We start from the raw sequence: 25,454 nt of genomic DNA, 5'->3' as shown, positions 1-25,454 counted from the left end.
TCTATTAAAAAAAAAAAAAGTGACAATGGTTGTAATTAATGTATAACTTGTAAAGATTTGGCAGGGTCTGCGAAGGATTAGAAGTCTATTTATTTTTCTCATACAGATAGCCAGTATTTCTAGCACCAAACGCTGGCATAGAATTCAGTCTGATTTAACTCTTTTATTCCTTATCCAGGAATGACTCGGCTGCTTGTGGGTCAGCATTGAGGGACAGGACACAGATCTGTGCTACCACCCTTAGCAGTCTGAGGAGTTCCCCAGTTCTCTCAGGGACCTCTGCTTAGCCGATCTGAGGATCTCAGGATTTATCCAGCATGAAGCAGAATTGTTCTATTAAAAACAGAAATGTGCACGAGGAAGGAAAAACACTCCCGAGAATATGGGCGTGGGCTTCTGAAAGAACAGTCAGAATTTATCGAAAGAAATTTTACGAGACTGAAGAGACGGCTCAGCAGTTAAGAACATTTGCTACTCTTGTAGAGGACCTCAGTTCCATTCCCAGCACCTACACTGTCACAACGTATAGTGCCAGCAGTAAGAGTCTCATGCTCTCTTCTGACTTCTGAGAGCACCTGGCATGCATGTGGCACACTACACACACATAGGCAAACACTCAAATACAAATTTTAAAAAAGGAAGTAATTAACATGGTGGCGCACACCTTTAATCCCAGTACTCCAGGAGGCAGAGGCAGGCAGATCACTGAGTTCAAGGCCAGCCTGGCCTGCAAAGCAAGTCCAGGACAGCCAGGGCTACACAGAGAAACACTTAAAAAAAAAAAAAAAATATATATACACACACACACACACACACACACACACACACACACACACACACATATATAAATATGTAGGTCAGAGAAGTAGGTGATAGGAATAGAGCAAGATGTACCCAGGTGTAGGGATGAGCTCTGAAAGGGAGGTCAGAGGTTAGTGTCTCGGCATTAGCTACGGGTACCATTTTGGTAAGTCTCAAGTTATATCTCATAAGGTTGCTAAGAGTCCTTCCTCCCCCAAATAAGTGAAGTTATAGCGTGGCCCCTGGAATTCCTTTGTTAGAATTAAAATCTGGTAACATAGAACCAGGAGCCACTTGGGTTGCACAAATGATTTCTGGTGAGAGTTTTAGAAAATGGACAGGCTGTCAGCTTCAAAGGGAGAAGGAAGGACATGTTAAGCGTGCTAAAATGCTTGCTTCTTAGCTGGTGGGAAGCTTCAACTAAACTCCTTTCCTGCCTCAGTTTCCCCTTCTGAGACTCTAATCCCTTGGTCTTAGGGGTTGCTGAGGGCAGGTGATAGTTTTCTGTATCTTTTTCCACACTGAATGATGATACAGACCCTGCATGCTGAGGGGAGGGGCGTGGTCTGTAGTCTCAAGTGCTCTGATCTACCGTCTTACAGGTGAATGGACTCCAGGAAAGAGGAAGTCATCACTCAAGATAGCAAATCACACACACACACACACACACACACACACACACACACACACACACACACACACACACACACACACACACACAAAAAGCATACGGTAGTTTGTCATAACAGAGAGTAGCACCCAAACAGCAGGGCCTCTTCACCTTTCATGAGGTGCCTTGCACCACTTTGCTAGCAGGTAGCCAACATTGAAGGTGGAATCTGCAGCAGATAATTTAGGGTTAGATCTCGTAGGATCCTGGCCACAGTTGTCAGTCATACGTACACAGAGCACTTGCCTGGGAGCGAGGTTCAGTAGCCACGAGTCTTGTAAGATAGTGGTCCTCACCTTAACTTTAGAGTTCAGGAGTGTTAGCTCAAGGTGTAGAAAAGGGGGCAAGCTAATAGTTACAACAGAACGGTTTTAAGAAGGATGCCATGGTGGGATAAGTGAAAAAAGGAACTAGTGTGAGGCCACAGTCATTGAGTGTTTCAACAGTATCAGAAAAACCTTAAATCAGACAGCAGAATTAGGTCATTATTATCAAGGTAAGATCGGTATCGAGAAAAGATACAGATTCATTGTTATTTCATCACTGTACATTTGCTGCTGTTAGGAATCGTACATGTCTGATATGCAGGGCATAGGATGTACAGCCCCTGTGAAAGGGTCGCTCCATCCCCCAAAGGGGTCCTGACCCACAGGATGAGATCTGTTGCTCTAGATATTATATCATCAAATTATTTTCCTCATGAGGTGTTAGCAAACCCCAGAAAGTGTTCATGACTGGAGAGTGTTTGGACTAAGTATAGTTGTTCCTCTCTGCCTGGAATGTGCTTGTCCTAACCCGCTAGGTTAAGGAGAGGACAGTAGCTCAGTTCCACCTGATTACAGAGGAAGAGAGGACACGTGTTTAAGGCTGTTCTGGGGGTGGGAGGACGGAGGATCGTGAGGTTTATAGTCCTTTCCCAAAAAGACACTTGACTGTAATAGTCAGTGTCTGTTTGTCTAGGTGACACAAGTCATGAAGTCCCTTACGTTTTTGTTTTTTTTTTTTTTTTAAGACATTTATTGAATCTATTAGTCATATTCTGGCTGAGTGCTCCATTTCTTTTACTTCTGTATAAGATGGATTTACACTTAGTTTTGGGAAAGCTGTTTCTGAGCCTTGTCTGAATCTCAGAACATTACTGTAAACTGTTACAGTTGGAGCAGTTTGGCTGTTTCAGCTAGACTCTTTTTTAAAAAATCAGAATTTCCAAGGCTAAGTCTGGGAGTAACTTCTTTGGATGTGGGTATTCCTATCAATACTGATTACTACACCCATTTGTTTACGTGGGGATATTAAGGTACCTAATAAGATAGTGAACAAAGCCCTCACACTGAAAAGTAAACTTCTTACATGCCAAGGACCCCAAGGCACCAATGACAACTGAATCAGTCCAGTGGCAGGCATTTTGTCAAGGATCTTTGAACATCTTTTGGAGTCGCCATCTTTGGAGCGCAAAGATGGGTGGGGCATTGTCCCGTACGGTCGCTTGTCTCCTTTCAGGGGGGTGGGCAAAGCTCTGTGTCTCAAAGAGAAGTGGGACTCATTGAATTGCTCTTGGACAGTTCAAATGTGCTGTCTGTGGCAGCGCGGAAGCCTGGTGTCAGGGGCTTGACACAGCTGGTCACATCTGCAGTCAGGAGGCATACAGCAGTGAGAGGTGCTGCTCAGCATGCAGTCTCCTTGTAATGCAGGCCAGGACTCCAGCCCAAGAAAGGTAATCCTTCACAGGCCTTGTATCCGTGTGGAAGCTGTCTCCCAGCCATGGGACTACCACTGCTCATTTCCCAGTAAGTGGACGAGAGGGGGCTGCGAAGCTTAGGGCGTGCCAGCACTAGCTTCGGCTAGTGGGTGCGCGCCCACAGATTTCAGTTCCAACCGTGCGCCCTACAGATAAGCACAACGGCTTGAAGTAGAGGATGAATGTTCCGACAGTGTTCTCTTTTGCCTGGTTTATTTTCTCCTTTATGAGATTCATTCTGTTGTTTTTGAATTTACCAAGGATCACTGTGGTGATGATGGTTAGAGCTCATTGCAGTGTGTGGCACACAGTGGGCATGATTAAATACAGAACAGTTGTGCCCTCAGTGCAGCCAGTGAAATGCCCAGCAGTACAGTTCACTTTTCCTTCAGTCCTGTCTCCTGTATCAGCGGCGGCACCACGGCTTCTGCGTGAGCTTGCTTCCGTACTGGGTGTCTGCATACCTTACTGGGTGCCTTGCTCTGCAGATTTCTTTGTTTGTTTCTTTGTTTAGTTATTTATTTTTGGTATTTCACTATCCTTACACTTGCCTTATTGTCCTATGCATCCACTAAATGTCATTTTAAAGTCTTTTGTTTTCAGAACTCGGGGCTTTTTGTAGTTGACAGAGAGTTGCTACACTACACCGAGAGTTTCCTGTTTGCTGTTGCTGTTTCTGGAAGATCCTTGGAGCAGCAGGTTTCTTCCTTGTTCTGTTGTTGACCATAGTATGTGGAAGCCTTCTGGACTTTTTCTGTCTGTATGCCTGCTGTTCTGTACCTTCCTTCCAATGTTTCTTTGCTTTCCTTTTCTTAACGGCTTCTGTAGTTCTGTCTTTTCCAGATTTGCCATGTAGTTGAAATTATGCATCCTGTGGACTTCTTTCTCCAAGTAATAATGAGTTGCTGTGTCTTTTTGTGGTGTGATAGTGGGCTTTTCTCGGTACTGACGAATCCTCTGTTTGGCTGCACCCTCACCTACTGAAGTATGTTGTGACTGCTTCCCACTTAGAGCACTTGTGTAAAGATTGTACCAAGAAATGGCTGGCTGGTCATAATGGCAAGAGAGTGCTTGCTTCTATCTGTAGGAAGCCGCAAAGTGGATTACATTGTTTGCATAATTTTATGTCATGGTTAGCGATGGGTGAGCGGTTCCTTGTTCCACAACCCCATCAACATTTGGTGTTCTTAATAATTTTGACGCTGGCCATTCTAGTAGGTGTGTTGTGATTGTGTGTTGATTTGCATATGCTTGATGGACATTAGGATGGGGAATATTAATATATATAATAACAATAAAGTGTTATTCAGCCTTAAAAAGGAAGACAGTTTTGGCACATCTTCTGAGTTGGATGAACCTTGCATAACTGAAAAAAAGCTGGTTGGAAGATGTTAATAGGATGTGGTTTCCTTATCTGTGGCACTCAGATTATTCAAATTCATGGAGACACAGTATACAATAGAAATTGCCACGGGGCGCAGAGCAGTAGATGGGGAGGAAGTGTTGTACATAGAGGTGCAGATTTGCAAGATCAAAACTTGTCTGGCCTGACACAGCAGAGTTGTTTGTACTTGTAACCCCAGCACTCAGGTTGAGGGCAGGAATGTATTTAATTCAAGACCAGCTTAAACTGCACAGTAAGACAGCCCCGTCCCCTGCACTGCACAGTTAGGCAGCCCTGTCCCCTGCACTGTACAGTAAGACAGCCCCGTCCCCTGCACTGCACAGTTAGGCAGCCCCGTCCCCTGCACTGTACAGTAAGACAGCCCCGTCCCCTGCACTGTACAGTAAGACAGCCCCGTCCCCTGCACTGCACAGTTAGGCAGCCCTGTCCCCTGCACTGTACAGTAAGACAGCCCCGTCCCCTGCACTGCACAGTAAGACAGCCCCGTCCCCTGCACTGTACAGTAAGACAGCCCTGTCCCCTGCACTGTACAGTAAGACAGCCCCGTCCCCTGCACTGCACAGTTAGGCAGCCCCGTCCCCTGCACTGTACAGTAAGACAGCCCCGTCCCCTGCACTGCACAGTAAGGCAGCCCCGTCCCCTGCACTGCACAGTAAGACAGCCCCGTCCCCTGCACTGTACAGTAAGGGAGCCCCGTCCCCTGCACTGCACAGTAAGACAGCTCCCTCCCCTGTGCTGCACAGTTAGAGAGCCCTCTCCCCTGCACTGCACAGTAAGACAGCCCCTCCCCTGCACTGCACAGTAAGACAGCTCCCTCCCCTGTGCTGCACAGTTAGAGAGCCCTCTCCCCTGCACTGCACAGTAAGGCAGCTCACCCCACCCCATTCTGGAGGTGAGTCGTAGGCATGGTTGTATAGTAATGTATTTATGTTTAAAAGTGTTCTACACAGCGAATTTACGTGATACATTTTTATTGTAGTTGAAAATTAATACAAACATTCAATCCTTATAATCAGACATTTGGACACAGAAGAGGGGTTTGTGGCAGCCCTAGCTGACCTGTTTTCCTGGTGTCTTTCAGACCTGGTGTCCCCTTGACCGTGCAGGCGTTCTCAGAGGAGGAACGGAAGCAGTGGCTGGAGGCCCTGGGTGGAAAAGAAGCCGTAAGAACTGAACCCTGCGCAGCTGGCTGCGCTCATTCCTGCCTTCACTTTGTCTCATAGCCCTTGAGAACAGCTCCTTGCTGGAACTGCTGTCGGCATTCCTCTTGGAAGCGTGTCCACACTCTGGTAGTTTATCTTGGGGCAGCTGCAGCGCATGCAGGACTGGGGCATCCTTCATTTTCAGTTCCGTTTTTCCTTGACTTTGCCACTCTTATTGGCTTTGCTTTGAAAAAGTCAGCAAACTTCTCAACTTCTCCTATTTTACTCAACTGTTATTTTGGGGGAGGTGTGTGACAGGTCCACTAGGAGCTTGCAGTGTATTTATTTTAGTTTCTGGAGTCAGGACAGTAAGTACATGGCAGCATTAGAAACTGCTGCCCATATTGGGCTGACACGTCACAGTTTATAATAGTACAGTGGTTTCTACTGTGCAGTGTAGCATAGCCTTAGAGAGTGGCCTCAGGGAGGAAAGGCTGGGACACAGCCCAGAGACACCTCAATTCTCTCTGCTGGTATCTGATGCAGCAGTGGGTTCTCTCTTCCGTGTTGTTGTCCTTTGGCCTCAGAATCTGGCAGTTGGGGATTTTTAGGAAGGGCATCTTTAAGAGAAAGCCACAGATGCACTTCCAGGACACCGTGGGAAGTGTTACGATTGTAAATAGTCTGCTGGAGTGGGCACCACCTGGCTCACTTGGAAAGCACTGCACGTCTGTGGAGATTTAGGGGAAAGGATGATTTGAAAATGGAAGAGGGGTTCCCTCCAGTAAGGAAGGAGGGTTCCGAGTAGAGCTTCCTGAGAGGGTGTAACATGGTGCTGCTTTAGGCTGAACTCTCCTGCAAGGGACCGCGAGGCTGGCGGTCTGTGGCAGTCTGGAGTCTGAAGACGAAAGCCCAGCTACTACACTTTGGAGCTTGGTGCTAGTTAGTAGAATGTACCACCCTGGCCAAATTATCCCAAATCAGATTTGTATGTTATCACATCTGAACTGAATTCAGACTCTTATCTCTTTGTTTCTGTCCTCTTCTGGAGCTAAGATGGAATCCAGGATCTCACCAATGCCCAGCAAGGACTTTTCCATTGGGCATTCATACCTGCCTCTTCTATTCACACTTAGTGAGTCCTTAGTTGGGAGTTTTGACAGTGGCCTGGAGAGATGCTTCGGTGGTTCAGACTGCATACTGCTCTTGCAGAGGACCAGAGTACAATCCAAGCACCAGTATTGGGTTGCTTATAACTACTTGTAACTCCAGCTCCAGAGGATCAAATGCCTTTGGCTTCCACAGACATCGAAATTCACACAATACCTACCTACACGCTTACACACACACACACACACACACACACACACACACACACACACACACACACACACACACACAGAGCGTTTTCAAACCAGACATGGTCATGCATTTATTTAATCCCATCACTTGGGAGGCAGAGGCAGGATCTCTTAGTTCAAGGCTAGCCTGGCTTATATAAAGAGTTCCAGGACAGGCAGGGCCACCGAGAGGGATCCTCGCTTCAAAAATAAGAGCTTTGGTAGTAATGGAGCTCTAGTTATGCTAATCCTTTAATCCTTTTTAGTAAAGACAATTCATTAACCCAGATGGTCTCCCCAGAGCCTCCAGAAGTTCTTTAGACAGTGAGCTTGCGTAGCAGAAATAGCACATGTCTGAGTCTTTGTGAAAAAAGTAGGCTTCCAATTTGACTCCGCCTCTAAAGAGCCAGGTCACTAACAGACCACAGCAAGAACTTGGGAAGAAGGAGATGGGCAACATGTTTGTGTGGAGACTGTAAGGCGCAGTGTATTTCTTACGGGCCGGTATGCTTACAAATAGTGAGGCGGTGCGAGAAGCCGAGTGACCGCGGTGCTGCCTCAGATAGGCTTACTGAACCACAGGCAAGATGATCACTGCTTACGCAGGTACCAGGCTTAGAAACAGTCAGGAAACAGTGAACTGGACATTTCTGGTTAGAATGCAGCCGTGCGTCAGCCTGTCTCTGTAAGGTGGAACATGTTCCTTTTACACAGACTTGTAACAGGTTCCGTAGAGACTGCGGACACTTTTCTTGTCCTGTTTGCCAGTTTGGCATGCCTCTGCAAGAGAAAAGCAGCCTGGGAGATGTCCTGTTTGTGTCACTTACCTTTACATATGAGTGCACAATAGCACGCCCATAGACCAGGGCAGCACATCTCTTCTGCATTCTCACATAGGTTCCACGTGGGGTTTTCCCCACATTGACTAGGTCTGACGCCAGCTGGGTGTCTTCACAGTTCAGTTCACCTCTGAGACTGCTGTCTGGGGTGTTGGTGGCAGATCTTCCAAGTTGGGATTGTAGATCTAGGTGACCACCTCTGCTTTAGCCCTCATCTTCGTAGCACTGTGTGCTGTGAGTTGGGGAGTCCCCGTGACCCCTTCCTTGGGTGTGGTAATTGACTTAGAGTGCTCAGGATAAAGGTAGGCTTGGTTGTGTCTTACAGTGTGTGTTAACACTCAAGGCATGTGGAAGCAGTGCACGGGGCTGGGTGTAGAGTGAAGGTGAGCGTGCGGGGAGCCCCTGAAGGAGCCGGCACCCCAGCACTTGTCGACTCTACAGAGTCTGCGCTTACTCCCCGGGCGGTCAGCGGATTAGGCCAGATGTCTTACTTTTTCATCACATGGAGCATCTATGTGATGCTCCCTTATGCCATCTATATAGGTTTTGTTTCCTGACTTACTGGCTTAGCATGAGTTTAGAGCTCCTTCCAAACATTAGCAACTCTGTGCTGTAAAGCAGGGGCAAAGCATAAATACATATTTTATATGCTACATTATCCAATATTAAATTTATGAAAGTGAAAATTTGCGTGTTCTTAACTTGATTGACTCCTACTGATTTGTTGAAGGTGTTGTTTTCTGTTTGTTCCTTTTACTAGCTGCTCCATACTTTTAATAGCGCCATCATCCCGAGACCAGAAGGAGGTAAGTACTCGCTTGTCCCCTTCATCACCAACCCCCAGCTGCTGCCGGGGCTCAGGGGGCAGCCCTCTCCCTGTGCCCTCTGAGCTCCCCGTGAGCTCTCCTGTTTGTGTCTACAGACGTGCGGGTGGCAGGAAGTTTCCAGTGGGAAGCTTTGGACTTTCTGGCCTTCAAGAGCCTTTTGCTTGGAAGGGGCTGTTCCTCAGCCCTCTGCTTTTAGACTTCCTCATCTGGTCCCCTGTCATTCTAGATAGAAATAAGGAGAGTCTCCGGAACACAGTGCTGATTGGCTGAGAGTGGCAGGACGCTGTAGTGGCCCTACACAACGCTGCAGCAAACTTCCGGCATCTTCAGGTTGAGGGAAGAGAGAGTTCTCATGGTAGATGTGAGGAGGATTATATCATATAGTTTGGAATAGTAATCCTTGGCCACAGTGAGTAATAAAAGCATGAGTGGCCCCAGCCTGATGGTGACCCCTAGTCGCTGGGCAGATTTCCTTGCCTGAGCACTTACCATATATACCATATACGCCCTATGGTGGCGGTTCTGTGCAGGACGGTGCCGTCAGGGCTGAGAACTCTTTCCTCAGCTTCTGGCTTTATTTTCTTGCTTGGCTTGACTTATTCCTGTCATACCTTGAAACCCTCTGTCTTTGCAGCCTCTGAGTGTGTGCTAACAGGGTGCTTGGAAAACAACCAGTGGCAAGGAGGCACTGGGCCATTCACGTACTGCAGGGCAAGGCTCCGTGACTGTGAGGTTACGGTGGTAGGTAGCACGTAGTTTCAGAACAGTGTAGCCACTTGTGCTAATTCTTGACTCAAAGACTAGAGATCTGCAGCCTGGCCCTGGATGTGGACAGACGCCCCAGGCGGGGTTGGGGACGCGATGTCCAGGCAGGCACCCCTGAAGCTGGCCATCCCTGTGTCCTTTCCTGATGCCTCCTCTATCTTAAGTCTTCCATCCCTTCTCCTTCCTCCCTCCCCCATTCCAGCCTTTCTCTTTGTCTCTGGATTCTTGAAACCACTGTTCACTTTCCACCATTAAGCCCAGTGATATGGACTCTGTTTTTTTGTTTTTTTTTAATTTATTAATTTATTCTTGTTACATCTCAATGTTTATCCCATCCCTTGTATCCTCCCATTCTTCCCTCCCCCCCCCACCCCCCGTAATATGGACTCTGAACAGAGTTTCTATCAAGGACTATAAACCCCGATGAAGCCAGCGTTGGTGCTGAGTCCCTGGGGCCCTGCAGCATCGGCTGGAGATGCTGCTTTCTTTCACTAACGTGTTGAAACAAAACCAAGATCTACAAATAATATGCCAGCCTGGTCATAAATAGACAATTATATTAGAAAAAATATACAATTATACTTTCAAATTGGCCTGTTTTATCACATGGATCATCTGTTTTAAATTCAAATTATGAAAATAAATCATTAAGAAGGCTTGGTGAATAGTGCAAATTATCAAATTTTTAATTTAAGCTTTTTGCCATGATAGCATTTAACGAAAACTTCTCTTAAAATTTTCCTTCCTGTGTTGAACAAAGGCTCAGACTCACTCTGAAAAGCCTCCATTCAGATTGGTACATTTCTTTAACTGAGCTACTCTTAGAATTTTTGGCAAAATATAGAGATTATTTTTAGGTAGCCTCCCTTGGAGATTGATATTATTTCCTTTTACTGTTTAAAATAATCTGCGCTTTTTAACTCAAAACATTTTATTTTACAAGTTGAGTTATAAATTGATAATTGGACATCTTGATTGTCATCATGGAGGCTCTCCTAGAAATATGTAAATTTTCCACTTATGCCATTTGCCCAGGAAATACATGGCCTTCAACAGTTTTAAAGCAGTAGAACAAAAGTTCCATTACCTTAATTTTTTTCTTCTTTTGGTATGGGAAAGAAACCACAGCGGCTCCTTGTCCTTTGACGTTCTGTAACTGTTTGTTTTAGGGGCACAGCTGGATAAGATGGGGTTCACAATCCTCCGGAAGTGCATCAGTGCGGTTGAAACACGAGGTAACACTCATGCTTTGCTCAGCAGCTTTTCTCATGGAGGTCCGTAGGTATGTAACACCGAGTCTGTCCCAGCGCTCGGTGCCTGGTGGTTCCGTGTCAGCCGCGTACACTTCTTCCCCCGAGCTAGTCCTTTGTGATGACACTGTGGGAGAACCTCACATATTTCTTCTCTGTGTTAAAAAGTGAAGTCGTTGCTAAAATGGAGTCACCTTTCCTTGTTAGCGCTGCTATCACACAAAATATCCACGGGTAGATGGCTGGAGTGGGGATGCAGCTGCACAGCTCTGGAGGCCAGGGTGATGGTGCAAAGGATGACGCACTTCGTTTGTTTCTAAGGCCTGTGCCCTTGGCTTGCAGACGGCATCTTCCTCCTGTGCCTTTTCAGGGTGCACACATGTCCCATCCATCTCTCTGTCTCTTTTGTGTATTTATGTTTGCTGATTTTTATAAGGATTCCCATCCTGGTCAGGGCAGTGTGTGTGTGTGTGTGTGTGTGTGTGTGTGTGTGTGTTTATGCACATGTATATGCCTTGTTCTAATAACCTCTCTGTCTCCTTTAAGGCCTTCTGTTTTTTTGTTTTTTCATGCTATGTTCTGAGAGTCTGAGGTTTAGAATGTCACTGCAATACAACCCAGCTCATTTTTCGGAAGAATCATCAATTGGGAAACGAATTTTTACCACATTTTGTTGAAACACTGTAAAGATGATTTTCTCACTCTTGTGGGATCCATTAAACATGCTCTTTTAGGGTGGGATTACGCTTATCAGTAGAGCCTGGGATGTGCAAGGCTCTGGTCTTGATCTTTAGCATACATACGTACATACATACATACGTACATACATACATACATACATACATACATACTTTTTAATGAGGTAAAAGTTGAAAATCGTAAAGTTCAGTGATCCTTTAAAATATAATATTTTTTATTAATTCTCTGGGAAATTTGTACCTATATACCATGTATTTAGATCATCTTCATCCTAATCCTCCCAGAGTTACACCTACCTCCTTCTAACTTTATTATGTTCCCGTTTCTTTCAAATAATCCACTGAGTCCAATTTTTGTGGGACTGTGCTGAATAGTTTTATGTCAGCTTCACTGACAAGTTAAAGTCATCTGAGTGAGAGGAGGGGACCTCACTGAAGAAAACCGCCTCCATAAGATAGGACTGCAAGCCTGTAGGGCATTTTCTTCATCAATGATTGGTGGAGGAGGACCCAGCCCTCTCCGGGTGGAGTCATCTCTTCGACTTGTGGTCCTGGGCTCTATAAAAAAGTAGACCTAGCAATCATGGAGGAGCAAGCCAGTTAGCAGCACTCCTCCATGGCCCCTGTGTCAGCTCCTGCCCTGTTTGCATTCCTGTCCTGATGTCCTTTGATGCTCAACAGTGATATGGAGGCATAAACAAACCAACCCTTTCCTCCCCGACTTGCTCATAGTGTCTCATTGCAGCAGCAGTCAGCCCATGTAGGACAGAAGTCACCCACTGGGTGCAGGGGACCCGACAGGGCCACACTGTAAAAGGAAGCTGACTCCCCAGCAGCCGTCAGCTGTCTGTAGCATCTCAGGTAGTGGCGGAGGGGGACTTAGACTTTGTCTCACCATTCTCTCCAAGTGTTTTGAGACCCAGTCTGCACAGCTGTGTTACCGCTACTGCCTCAGCCCTAAGTTTTGGGTTTCCTTCATGTTCTGTCTGCTCCTTTGCAGGCAGTCACCTGTCATCCCCACCTTGGTCTTCCGGTGCCACTGACCTGATTTTTGTCACTTTAGTTGCTGTGGGAAAACACTGCTCAATGGAGTCATACATGCAGTTGGTACTCTTGGAATCTAGCTCATTTTAACACACGGCTTTGTGGTTTTTTGTGCTCTGTGGATCCTGAACTACTTTTTTTTTTTTTAATTCAAATCCCACCTGGATTAAGTTCAGACATATGTCAAAATTTTGCAGGAGCCATCAGCATACCAAGAAAAGGTAACCTTTTTTTTTTTTGTGTGTGTGTGTGTTAACATTATTTTAGATAAAAAAAAAACCATTATATATCAGAAAGTAAGTAACTGAGACACCAGCATGCCTCCGGCTAGGTGGGACTGTTTAGCAGTTTTCCTGGTTTTGCTCTCATCTCAGACCCAGTCAAACGACGCACACGTATTTGCTCATACAATGACAGCATGCATGGGAGGCAGAGCCTTCATCCCTCCAGTGTCACCATGAGGGATGTCGGGCTTGTTCAAGTTGAAGGAGTCCGTGGAACACTTGCTGCCAGCTTCTGCCACATGCTCCTCACACGGAGCCTTTAGACATCTATGGTCTGACTTGATTGCTAATGGCGCGGACTGGGAGTGGGCTATTTAAGAGCCTCCAGAGTGTCCAGTAATAAAGTGCGGAGGCGTCTTCCTAGTAAAAGCATTGCGTGTGTAGGAGACAGAGGACGCATAGTTGTTACCTTTGACGTTGCTAGTGTCCTGCTACTTGGGACTCTTTTTTTTTTCTTTTCATAAACTATCCAACTTCAGACTAGAGAAAACAGAAAAGTTATGAAGAAAATAGCAGTGTGTCCTTTTCCTCAGTAACAGATAACCTGGAAGTCAGCCTGTTAATCAGGATTTATTGAGCAGTCTCCAGGTGTGCAGAGCCTTGCCCTAGGCCTTTGGAACAGACAGCAAAGGTTGGTTCCGTGTAACACAATCCAATAACAGTAGACACGCAGAAAGGTTTGTCAGCAATTGAACTATTCCAGGTGGTAAATGTGGCAGGTTTGTACAGGCGAAGGGAGTCTTGGCGCATGGCGATGGGTTGGAAGAGATGCAGCATGAAGCAAGGACCGTGATTTAGGAATAGGCTTTTTTACATTTAAAGGATGAGAGTTACATCTTGGCATTGAGAGACTTGTCAGCTAAGACATAGAGACAGAATGTAGCTGACGGAATTCAAACTTGATTGCAACGGAAACTCAAAAGAACAACACAAGCATGCCCTTAAAGCATGCTCACTTGATGGTGGAGGGGCTGGCTCAGTGCTAGAGGGAGCTAGGGGCCGCGCAGGCTCGCAAAGGCTAGCGTGAGGAGAGGTGGCTCTATGTGGGATTTACAGAGGGTGCTGCAGAGGGCATAGTGCTCCTCTGCGAGGTGGCACGATTGAGACAGTCGTTTGGCAGTGGTGCAGAATGTACAGAGCCATTGAGCGATGTCACTCGTGGTCAGTTAGTGCTTGGATGCTCACCGAGATTTCTGCAGACTCTGGGAAGTAAAGATGACCAGAGCCACACAGACATTTGTGACAAACCTGATGGCATATTCTAGGATCCCCAGTGGTTTTCCTGTCTGTGGATTCCTGAGTTCAACCCAGATGTGTTCAGGACCATTGGTGGTCTCTGCTTTAGGTATTGAAACCTGGCAGGAGTAGAAGGGGGATTCCTTTTGGCTTGCAGGGCACAGGTACAAGCAAGGGAGGCTTCTGTGTGAGTGATGTGCGAAACTCGCCCACTGGGTCCGTGGAGCTTTGGGGATCGGAGGGGAGTGAGTAGTCTACGAGGAAGGAAAGCCTCCATCATAAAACTTTTAAAAGTGGCCAAAGTTTAGCATGTCAAGAGGAGAGAATCAAAAATGTCAGATGCTATGCAGAGACCCAGGGGGAATTCAGGAGCATTTGTGTGGCTCTTGTTCATTCGTGTCCCTGGCTTCAGTTTGGTCCCTCCTCCCTGCAGTCTCTTATGTGACATCTACTTCCTGCAGCCCCGTGGGTGTGCTCGTCCTTATGAGGAAGGAATGCCAGTACTTTAGGCCACTTGATACAAGCCTCCGTTCCTTACCTTAGTGGAAGTGAGCTTTCCTGTGCAGCTGTGGCATGGCTCTCGGGATGGAGTGGTGCTTGGCCTGCGTTTCTAGAGGAAGATGATGGCTTAGCTTTCTCTCTGCTTCTCTGGAGCATCCTGATTCATGGCTGCCTGGAGGGTCCAACACCTTAAAACAAGAAGATGTGTGTTTGTCTCTGTCTATTCTGAAGGTTCCAGCCCATGATCAGTTTTGCTTTGGGCCTATGGTGGGGCAGCACAGAATGTTCAGACTCTGCAGTAAAGCCAAACCATTCAGCATACGGCTAGAGAGCAGAGACAACAGAGCGGCTAGAGGCCCACAGTCCTCCTCTGGGCCACACTGGAGGTGACCCAAGGTGCTTCTGCTAAGCCTCGCTTCCTAGACTCCTTCCTCCAATACATGGGCCCTTGGACGTCATTTCAGGTCCAAACTGCAGCATTCTGCTTCTGGCCTCCCAAGGCTCTTGCTTGTTTCATAGTGTGGAGTGGATTCAGCGCTATCTCCAAGAGTCTCGCCATCTTACCTTTCGCAGCATTGCTCAGAATCCAAGTCCAGGGTTCTTTTCTGCCAAGACTTAAAACCTCTGCATGGGACCCCGTGGCCAGGAAAAGAGCGGCCCTAGGTGTCGATCTGAATTCTGCAGAGGAGGAGGAGTTGTATAGCTTCCCACTGACAGGGGATATATTAGAAGGAAGGGCTTTGGGTCCAGGAGTGAGAGGAGAGGTGTTGGTGTGTGAACGTGTGTGATGCCCTGAAATCTGAGTCCTCAGGTGAGACTGGAAAGGCAGGAGAGGACCACGGTGGGGCAGGCTTTGCCTTTGAGCGACAGGCAGCTGTGAGGTCTAGGCTCCTATGAGGTACAAGGTGATGCTTTGGAAGGCTGCATAGCTTCTCTAGAGAGTGTGATGGGGTTCATCTGTGCAGTTTCACACACCTGGTTTGTGGAGAACAGATGAGCTAGCTTTAGGAAACACCCTGCCCCTGCCACCATTTTCTCCATCTTTCTCAGCGTTGTTTTTATCCTGAGACATTTGTGGCTCCTCCTCTGTTGCTCACGTCCTGGTTTGGTTGATTTCGTTTCCTGTGCTTGTTTCTGGGAATCTGCTATTTACTTGGAATGCAGGAATGTCTTCCTCTCCCTTTGGACATGCCTTGTTCCTGTCAGCCCGCAGTGCTTGTGCTTTGTGTATGCAGTTGCTTTGGCTTGGGCATTCAAGAGCTAGGACCGACATGTCATATCGGAAAGTTGACAGATTATGGGTTATAAAATTATTGGAAGGGTTTGTTTTTCCCCATGTGGTTAGAATTAATATTTCCCTGTAACACACATAGGAGGTTTTAATTGGGTGTTTACGTCAGCATGTTCCTGAGTTACGGGCGAGATACAAGACAGAGAAAGATAGATCATATTGCATATGGAAGAAAGCAATGGTTTCGGAGTGTGAAGTATGATCACATAATTTCCCCAAGTAAATAACTCCTTGTCCTAGAAAGGACACATGCTCAGTACATTGTTTTGTTTTGTTTTTTTTTCTCAATGGGCCCATGTTACACCTATTTTTGAGGTATATGTACTGTAATGTAAGCAAAAACAGTAATTCTTTTTGCTTAAAAACATCTTAGTTGCTGTTTTTTAAATAGTCATTATGTTAAAACTAAATTTGTATGTCACTTTTGTTTAGAAGTTTCTCTTAAAAATCTTCCATATGTGCATAATTTGAATATTCACTTTTAATTTTCTAGAGCATGGCATTAAAATGTTGGTCTAGGCAAGCTGTCAGTTATCAAATTCAGCATTGTAACAAGCTGTGAATTCATGGGGTAGATAAGACATGACAGACCCTGGTTTGTCACATCTAAGTAATCTCTCTTCCTTTGAACAGTGAAGTTTTAGATTTTTGGAGAGTTTTCCCGTTGGCTTGAGAGTTGTGCTGGTGTGACGGCCCAGGATGAGCATTGGCAGAAGATAAAGTGTAGTTTTCCCTAGTCATGTTCGGAGGGGGTTTGGATGGTAAAGTGCTGAGGTGAAATGGCGGCATATTCGTCCATGAGTGCACATTAACCTTCAATTGCCAAAGGCAGATTCTGTGCAAAATGAAGAAAATAAAGACCAGCTGTCCTCAGAAAACTTACCCAAGTAAACTGGCTTCTCTTACTTGCTGCCTCTTTTTTAATCAGTATGGGTGTGAGGTGAGTGTGGGTGGAAGTAGAGGACAGTCTCACGTGGGAGGGAGTTGAAGAGTCTGTGGTGTCTGCAGAAATGCAAATGCAAAATTGAAATACTGCAGCCAAGGGAGTCAGGGCTGAGTAGTCCTTTCCTCAGCTAGGCAACTCTCTGGCTTTAAGAAAACTCCCTCCAAAAAGCCACTAGCTTTAAGTGAATGACTGAGTTAAACTAGTCAGGGTAAATGCTTGGAAGAGGATGGAAGGACCCATGTGTTCACTTACCTCACATCGTGTAGTTGAAGGCTGATGCACACCTGTTAGGTCTTGTCTTGTTCAGCCACGGCTCTTTTCTTTTTTTTCCAGCCAAGAATTCTCCAGCTTTCTTTCCTCTTTTGTTTATCTGTGGCTTTGTTCATGTTCTTCCTCCTTAAGCCTTAAGTCCATGCACGAGGAGTGAACTTTTGTCTAGTAATTATGTGAGAATCTAGCTTTGGGTACATTCGGGGTTGAGCTAGGCACAGGGCCAGGAAAACAACAATGGCATGTTTTCAAGTAGCGATGGGTATGCATTGAGACCGAGAACTTGTCATCGTGGTAGAGTTCTCTTGGTAAAGTTTCTTGCTATAGTTTAGTAGTCTTGGTTTTGTGTGTTTGCACCAGAATCTGGTCCATGTGTGATGCTTTCTGTTAATGTCCTGTATTTTCTTAGCGCAGTGGAGGAGCATGGACTCTAAAGTTGCGTTAGCATCTCAGCTGAGCATCTTCCTCTTACTGTCTGTGAAGGGGGCCGTGGTCATGGTACATGGTAGGTGCCAGCTGACTAACATAGAGGGACATTTAGCAGTTGGCACTACTGACACTTAAGAAGTGCCACTGCTGATTCGAGGCTTTAGGAACACTGATGACCCTTTTGCCTTTCTGTTGTTCACTGTGCCTCGCTGATGAAGAAAGAGTGAAACTTTGTGCTTGTAAACGCTGAGGAGATGACTGTTGCACTAGTGAGCATTTATCTCCTGAAAAATGTGCAAGAATTTACATGCTATAACTTTTTCTGTTCAGCATTCTATTTTGCCTTAATCCTTATAACTTTAAATTAATTTCAAGACATACATGTTTTGTACCCACTGGCCATATACAAGGCACCACAAACAACAGAAGACACAGTTAAACAAGTATTTTTCTAGGTTATTTATTTATTGAGGATGAAGTCTGTGCGGGTGAAATGCAGGTTCACATTTGTTTAAAAACTCTTAAGGCTGTATGTGTTTTGGGATTTAGACTTTTTTTTTTTTTTTTTAAGCTGGAGTATGGAGTACATACTGTCTAGCATGTGATTCTCCAGATTGGTGAGGTGTGAACATTGTTTTTAACGTGGTAAGAATGAACATTCTCATGAGTGAAGAAAATGAGGAATTACTCTGGGATCAAGCTAGGTCCCTGGACTCTGTTTCAGGAGCTTGTGGCGGACAGAGTATAGGCTTGTTTTAAGGCACGTTTCAGAACAAAGGAACAGGCTGGGTTTGTCTTCTTGTCAGCTGAGATGCCAGCCTGAGTGCAGCCATGATGGACAGTCTGAGCTTCATTATTTGTAGGTGACAGCCTGTGGTCTGGTCGGATTAAAACTCTGCAAGAGGTACAGGCGGCTAGAGGAGTCAGGGCTATGTGGTGAGTAGGGGTGGGGTGTGGAAGTCTCAGCACCCGTGAAAGGGGGGGGGGCAATGCTATTGGAGTGGATTGTGCTGCGTTTCGTTATGCAGCTCTTTTGGTAACCAGCATGTGCTCAGTGTGTGTGTGTGTGTGGACAGGGCCTGCTGACTGCAGATGCGTAAGGAGGAAGTCAAAGCGGATCTCAGCATCCTAACTCTGGGCAATTGGCATAATCTTGTGATTAAAAGAGGGGATTTTGGAAAAGAAGCTGTCTAGGTTGTGTTAAACCCACCAGTGGTTTGGCATATGGGTCACGTCTTTCAACTGCCTGCAGTTAGCATGTTGCTGTGAACATGTATGTGTTCCCGGATAAAAGGCATGGGTTGGTTCGTGTTCGGTTGGTCCGCTGCCTTTAGGGACAGCATAAGAAGAAACAGAAAATCCTATAAACTTGATTACTGAACATGCCGTCTCCAGCCTGCCCTTGTGCAGGATTTATTTAAATTTCATTAAAAGGGGGAGAACCTGTGCCGAGGAGCTGAACTCTCTTCTCTGCACCTTTTATTATGCATTAGTAATTAATGTAGTTCTTGCAGACTGATGAATTTGAACTTGATCAATTATCTGGTAGTAATTACAAGCACAGAGTGATCATCATTGCCGAAGTGACATTCATATTTCATCTCTGTGTACTTCTGGCACTTGTCATAAGTGCTTGAGGTTGTTTGACTGCAGAATATGACTTGCTCTTTTGACTTCTGTCACTGAGGTCAAACTACTTAAATTGAGCAGTATGCAACAAAATCCTGGGGTGTTTGAAACCCTCAGGGAGGGCTCTGGGTGCAGGAAGAAAGCAGGCTCCGTCTCTCCCCTGTAGGCCTGAGTGTTCTGGTCTTGTGTCTGGGTGGTCTCCTTTGCGTTTCTTCCAGTTCTTGGTAGGGCCACTCTGCGCTTTTCCCTCAGTTGGTAGCTGTTCCTCCTTAGGGCAGGAACACTCTGCCCCTGGGGCAAGGCTTCACTATTCTGAATGCATGTGTCTAGACCTTGGGCTGGTTCTGCCCTCTTGGCTCTAATGAGACACTGGGAGAGAAAGGGCGTCAGTCCCTGGGCCCAGGCTGTCACAGCATAGTATCATATGGTGCATGATTTGTACACAGAAGTGATTTCCCCTACATCTGTGGGAGCGAAGACTCCGGTATGAAGTGGTCAGCATAGTCTGTTTGTTCTGCTGGTTTCTCCTTGCCTGTGGGAGCCATAGTTTTCTCTTGTGTTTTCCCGTGGTCTGCTGTCTGTCTTTGTCTGTTTCTAAATACCTTCTAAGCGTGTACACCACACTGGAATAGAGCAACCTGATGTACTGATTTGAAATTAATACCGCTTTTAAAGACCTTCTGTCTAAACACGGGTGCTGGAGAGATGGCTCCGTAGTTTCCTCTTCCAGAGGACCTGGGTTTGATTCTAACTACCCACATGGCAGCTCAGCTATTACACTCACAGGGACTGTCATGTCCTCTTTTGGCCTCTTTGGGTATTGCATGAACTTGGTATATACATATACATGTAGGTAAAACACCTATACACATAAAACACAAGAATAAAAGTGAAAAAAATAAATGCAATTAGGAACTAGAAGTTTAACATGCAAATATTTGTGTTTTACAAGTTGGCCTGTAACCCCTAACATCTCCCCATCTGCCAGCACCCCCCCCTCACTATTTGAGAAGCTTAGAAAATGAATAAGGAAGGGCTGGGAGTATAGTCCAGTGGTACAGCATTTGCCTAGCATGCTTGAAGGCTTAGGTTCATTTCTCAGTCTTGCCAGGATGACAAAGAAGAAGAAAAAAGGATACTATTGGTGTGGGTGTGATGGCTCGGTGTGGGTGTGATGGCTCGGTGTGAATAAGGTGCCTACTGTGCAGGCCTGAGGACCTGAGTTCAGAGCCTCTGCACCTGAGGAGCTGAGCGTGGTAGCATGTGCCTCTACCACAGTGCTGTGGGCATAGACAGCTGGAGTCCCATTCCTGGCCAGCTGCTCCATAACTCCGAGCTCAGAAAATACTGAGGCAGAGAAGCAGTTGAGGCCAAGCCATCTTTATGTCAGCCTTTGGCTTCTGCACATACTTACTCGCACACAAGACGAATAAAGAGGAATAAATGGAAAAGGAAAACAAAAATACTGATTTTGACTGTGAATTATAAAAGTTCGTGCGTGTGGTGTGCTGTGATTTATCGAACATGTGTTCACACCGTCTTCTTCCTGTCCCAGCATAATATAGGGAACGCTGCCCTTGTCCCCACACAGACCACCCAGAAGCCAGAACTTTCCTGACTTGCCTGTGTCTCGGTAGATCTGAATCTTTAGACAGCATGAGTCTTACTGCCACCGCATGCAGAGAGGTTCAGAGTAATAGTCCCTGTGGGCAAATGCTGTGGCCTTTGGTGATTGGGTTTTTGTGTTCTGGAAAGCTGGGGATTAGAAGCATTTCCTTGGCAGTCAGTGTGCTCTTTTTAGCTTTAACATTTGTAGTGCAGAAAGCAAACACACAGAAAGCTATAATGCTCTGAAAGTAAAAGAGACAAAGCCACATTTCTGGTAAGTCTTATTTATATGTTAGGAAGCATTTCAAGCATGAAAAGTATTAAGATTGGGCTGGAGAGATGGCTCAACAGTTAAGGGCACTGACTGCTTTTCCAGAGGACCCTGGTTCAAATCCCAGCACCCATGTGGCAGCTCACAACTGTCTGCAACTCCATGATCTCTCACATAGACATACATGCAGGCAAAACACCAATGCCCATAAAATAAAGGTAAATAACTTCTTTTAAAATTTTTATTTATTTATTTATTTTTAACTTTTTTTTTTTTTTAAAGTAGTAAGATTGCTATAGTAAGCATCCAGCTCCCAGTTCTGCAGTCCTGGCTCAACAGTTGGCTGAGTTCTGGAGTGCTCCATCTTTCCCTTTCTTCCTTCGTACACAGGGTACTTACACATTTTAATGTGTGTCATTTTAAAACACAGGCATTTTCTTACCTAACCCGATTCCCTTTTGTAGCTTCCTCACTGCTTCTGCGTGTCACTTAGCAATTGGTTTGTGCATATGAGAATCCACGTGACGACATTTGTTCTACCCATGCTCAGTGTGTGAACGTATGCTTGAGAGTGACTCGCCTCTTGCCTTTGTCTCTTGCACTCAAGGACACAGGGTTTTCGGGTTTCAGCAGAGATTGAGCGTGCTAAGTCGACCTGTGTTTTTCATTAGGATGGGGTTTCTGGCAACTCTTTTAACAGCACAGATCGAGTTCATGGTCTTCAAGAATCATCTAATCACTTTCTTCCTACGTGCCGATCCCCATATTAATAAAAGGGCTGAAACTTCCCAAGAAGAATGTAAGCAAGTAAATAAACGAAAACATGCAAGTGCATCTGTGGAAAGTGCACAGGGCACGTGGTGGGGGCAGTCTTAGTACTTTTTGCTTAGCATTGACTTTGGGCATTCTCGGTCAGGTGGAATTCTGCCTTATGAGGCTGTTTTCCAGTCATAGCTTACAAATACAAAGCTGACACACCACTCTGATGAATTCTTGATTTTGTCAAATATTTTTAATGTTCTGCAGGAATGCTACGATTGCAAGTTACCAGATTTTTGAATGCAACAGCTTTTAAAATACAGTGCTCTTGTAATCTGCTCTTTGTCTCTTTCAATAGGTATAAATGACCAAGGACTGTACAGAGTTGTGGGGGTGAGTTCAAAGGTCCAGAGACTTCTGAGTATGTTGATGGGTATGCCTCTTTAATCATTTTTCCATGCATTAATTGTTTATGCTCATTGACTTTGCAACTTAGTATTTCAGAGTTATAGATACAGTGCGCCGAGGGATAGTCTTCTTTTGTACCACTTACTTGGATGTGTTGTGTCCTCAGCAGAGGCTGAGCATCTGTATCAGCTGAGGTTACTTAATAAGCATTGACTGCAGCTCATAGGTGCAGCCCCCTCTCTCCATTGCCTCTTACAGTAGAGCCGGGCCTCTGTCCCTCATGGTTTCCCCATTGGGACTCGGGCTCATTTTTATAGTTTTCCAAACTGTCATTTGTCAGGGAGGCCTGTGTCTTGGGGCTTGGTTGTCTGCAGTTCTCAGCAGGCTCCTCTCCAGAACCGTGCTCCATCTGTGCTGGTAACTCAGGGTTCCTTGGCACCGCAGACTGGAGGAAGCCGAGAGCGAACCTGTTTCATTGCCCCAGACATCCTGTGAATGACACAGCGCTTTTGCATAACGTGCCGCTGTTGGTTCACTGTGGTCTGTGTGATGCTTAAGGCCCCCCCCCCCCCCCCCCCCCCCCCCCCCAGCAAGCTGCCCTTGAGGCATGGTCATAGCTCAGCAGCCTGGAGGGCCTGGCATCAAGGCAATCTGTCATTTTGGCCTTGCTCCATAAGAATTTATTTGATATCTCACTCTGATTAGTCAACACTAATGATGCCCTCAGGTATGCTGGGAGGTCATTTAAACCTCTCTGTATTGAAAGCTTACTTTTGAAAGTAAAAACTGAGATGAACAAAACCAAATGACATGTTATGGATAGTCTGCTTGTTGAGATGTGTGTGAGTCAAGGGTTTCCTAAGCAGACACTTTTCAAGCTATGAACCATAGGAAACGTTGCCCACCATCAGTCGGAGAGCTGTGTTAAAATTTACTCACTTTCATGGGCTGTTACTGTTTTCTGCCTCTCTGGTTTAGCTTTCGTGTGCAATTCTGGCAGACACATTTTCCTTTTTACCGTCCGTGGACTCCAGATTAAATAGTTAGGTTGCCAGTGGTCCAGCAGTAGCGTCTGCTACAGCAGATGGGAGTGCAGCATCTGTTTTTACTTAATTTTAAAATTAGAAGCACTAACTTGTTACAGTGTTAAGACTGGAAGGTGATGATGTTGTCAGAATACATCTGTGTCGAAAGGCACATTTTGGTGGTAAACTGGCCAAAAGGATCCGTCCTGGTCTTGTTTAGATCACTACTTTGTTCACACAAGGAAATTTCAACAGGGATATTTCTGTGGTTGCTCCAAAGTGTTAAATTGTCTTGAAATTTGTTCTTAATCTCACAAAATTTTACATGAACACCATTGTTTAACTCTGATGGTAGTTTCTCTGCTCTTGGGAAAAAAATCCCAAGACAGCCTTTTAAGTCACAAAGTGTTTTAAAATTGTAACGCCCCCAAAAGTTCGTGAGCTGGAGGTTCTGGGAGTCGACTCAGTGAGTACAGTGCTTGCCGTTCAAGCATGAGTTTAGTCCCTAGTGCCTATGGAGAAGCTGCCTGGGACGTACACTTGTAACTCGGGTGCCGGGTTGGGGGAGAGACAGGAAGTCCCAGTCAGTGAGCTTGAGGGTTCCTGAGAGACACTGTTTTTTGTTTTTGTTTTTGTTTTTGTTTTTTCCTTAAAAAAAAAAAAAAAAAGCAACAGAGAAAGACACTCTATCAACCTCTGGATAAGTTCATCTGCATGCACATGTCTGAGCACCAACATAGGCACCCAGAAAACTGGCTTTTCCCCCTATATCAGAGAAGTCCAGACACGAGTTGCTGGCAGGGAGACCATTAACATTCTGCAAACAGAGGAAGTTAGAGAATTGGCACCAAGGCCTTAACTTGTTTCTTCCTCACGCAGGAGAGCTGTGCAGTGTGGATTTGTTCATGTTAATATGGGAGTAATTTGTAATCTGGGTCAGACTGCCCATCAGAAGGGTAGCAGCAGTACTATTCTTTGTTAGTTTATTATTAACATGAACCTTAGTTTTTGACATAATAGATGTCATCACTGTTTCCTGGTCAATTTACAGTTTTCTTGACGTATTCGTTTCATCCTGATTAGGTATTCAAAATTTAATAATTCGATACCATTTTAAAGAGCATTTTAGTGTTTAATTAACTGTGTGTCTACACCCCACAGTGTTCTCACTGACTTTTCATTTATATTGTGTTAAAGTTATATCCTAAAGGGAGGCAGAACACGTGCCTGCCAAACGCCTAATTTCTCTTTAAAGCCAGCCAGTGTCAACTGGGATTCTCAGTAACAAGTTCATTGCAAATTTGAAAATTTTTCAGGGCACATTTTATTGATGTGGAATTTTCTTCATGAAAAATGAAAACTAACTGAAAATTTTAATCATATTGGAAAACCATCTTATGCTATTAGACGAGGGCTGCATTTACTAGAGACGTGTTTAGATTTTTTTTTTTTTTTTTTTTTTTTTTTTAAGCAGAAATGACTGCTGGTTTTACGTGAAAATTAGCCATTTTGGTACTCTCTCAGCACTCAGGTGCAAGCATTTGTGGTGATTCCAAGGCCCGAGAATGCGATCCTCTCCTCCATGCCTGCCTCACCTCTTCCCTTTCTTGCTGGTTTCCCTTTTCCTGTTTAAGATTAAAAATAGATAAAAATGTTTCTCCCCATCCCCCTTACTGTCCTTCCTTTTTCCTGCCCCCTCCTAGGCGGCTCCTTCCCATTCCTTTCCTCAGGCTCTTTCACCTTCCTCTTCTGCTGATAGATGCCGAGCGACATCTCCTCCTCTAGGCCACCATCTCCCTTATGAGAATGGGTGCTGGTGCTGCCTTCGCCTGGGGTCCGCAGGTGGTGTCTTGTGTTCCCAGCTCCCCTTGAGCCTTACTTGGCCCCTGCTGAGTGACTGCTCTACCCCCTGTGGAGAAGCGCTTTCCTTTCCTACCCCTCTGCTGTCTGTAGGTCAGGGCTCATACAGTCTGGAAGAAGGTCTCTCTCTCTGTCTCTCTGTCTCTCTCTCTCTCCCCCCCTTCCTTCCTTCCTTTCTTTCTTTCTTTCCTTCTTTTATTTAAACATGCTAACTGATGAGGAAGGCAAAGAGAAATAACAGATGTAGCATCTTGGAGAGTCTGTTCCAATTCTTAGTGAGACAGGGATGTAAAGATGCGTTAGCACAGTTAGGGGCAGATTAGAGCTGGTGTGAGTTAGAAGTGCCTGGTAGTCAGTCTTCTTCTTCCCACATTAGAATGAAACCAGAGCAGAGGAGGGGAAAGCCTGAGAAAATGTG

At 45.6% G+C, this 25,454-nt stretch overlaps 1 protein-coding gene across 2 annotated transcripts in view; it reads left to right on the top strand.

The window, feature by feature from the left end:
- The window catches only part of Arhgap10 (Rho GTPase activating protein 10), a 261,328-nt gene that overhangs the window by 134,933 nt on the left and 100,941 nt on the right, over positions 1–25,454 (top strand). The window contains exons 11-14 of one of the 2 annotated variants that reach the window (XR_007833198.1): positions 5,696–5,777; positions 8,696–8,741; positions 10,697–10,762; positions 22,102–22,136. Coding sequence is in view for 1 of the 2 variants with exons in the window: in XM_051169161.1 (XP_051025118.1) it covers positions 5,696–5,777; positions 8,696–8,741; positions 10,697–10,762; positions 22,102–22,176 (269 nt within the window). In the remaining variant the exon portion in view is untranslated. Of the gene's footprint in view, positions 1–5,695; positions 5,778–8,695; positions 8,742–10,696; positions 10,763–22,101; positions 22,177–25,454 lie in introns of both variants that reach the window. The other variant, XM_051169161.1, reaches the window with a different exon arrangement.

Source organism: Acomys russatus, chromosome 26, assembly GCF_903995435.1.
Source record: "Acomys russatus chromosome 26, mAcoRus1.1, whole genome shotgun sequence".
Lineage (NCBI taxonomy): Eukaryota > Metazoa > Chordata > Mammalia > Rodentia > Muridae > Acomys > Acomys russatus.
This window is presented reverse-complemented; position numbering and strand designations above follow the sequence as displayed.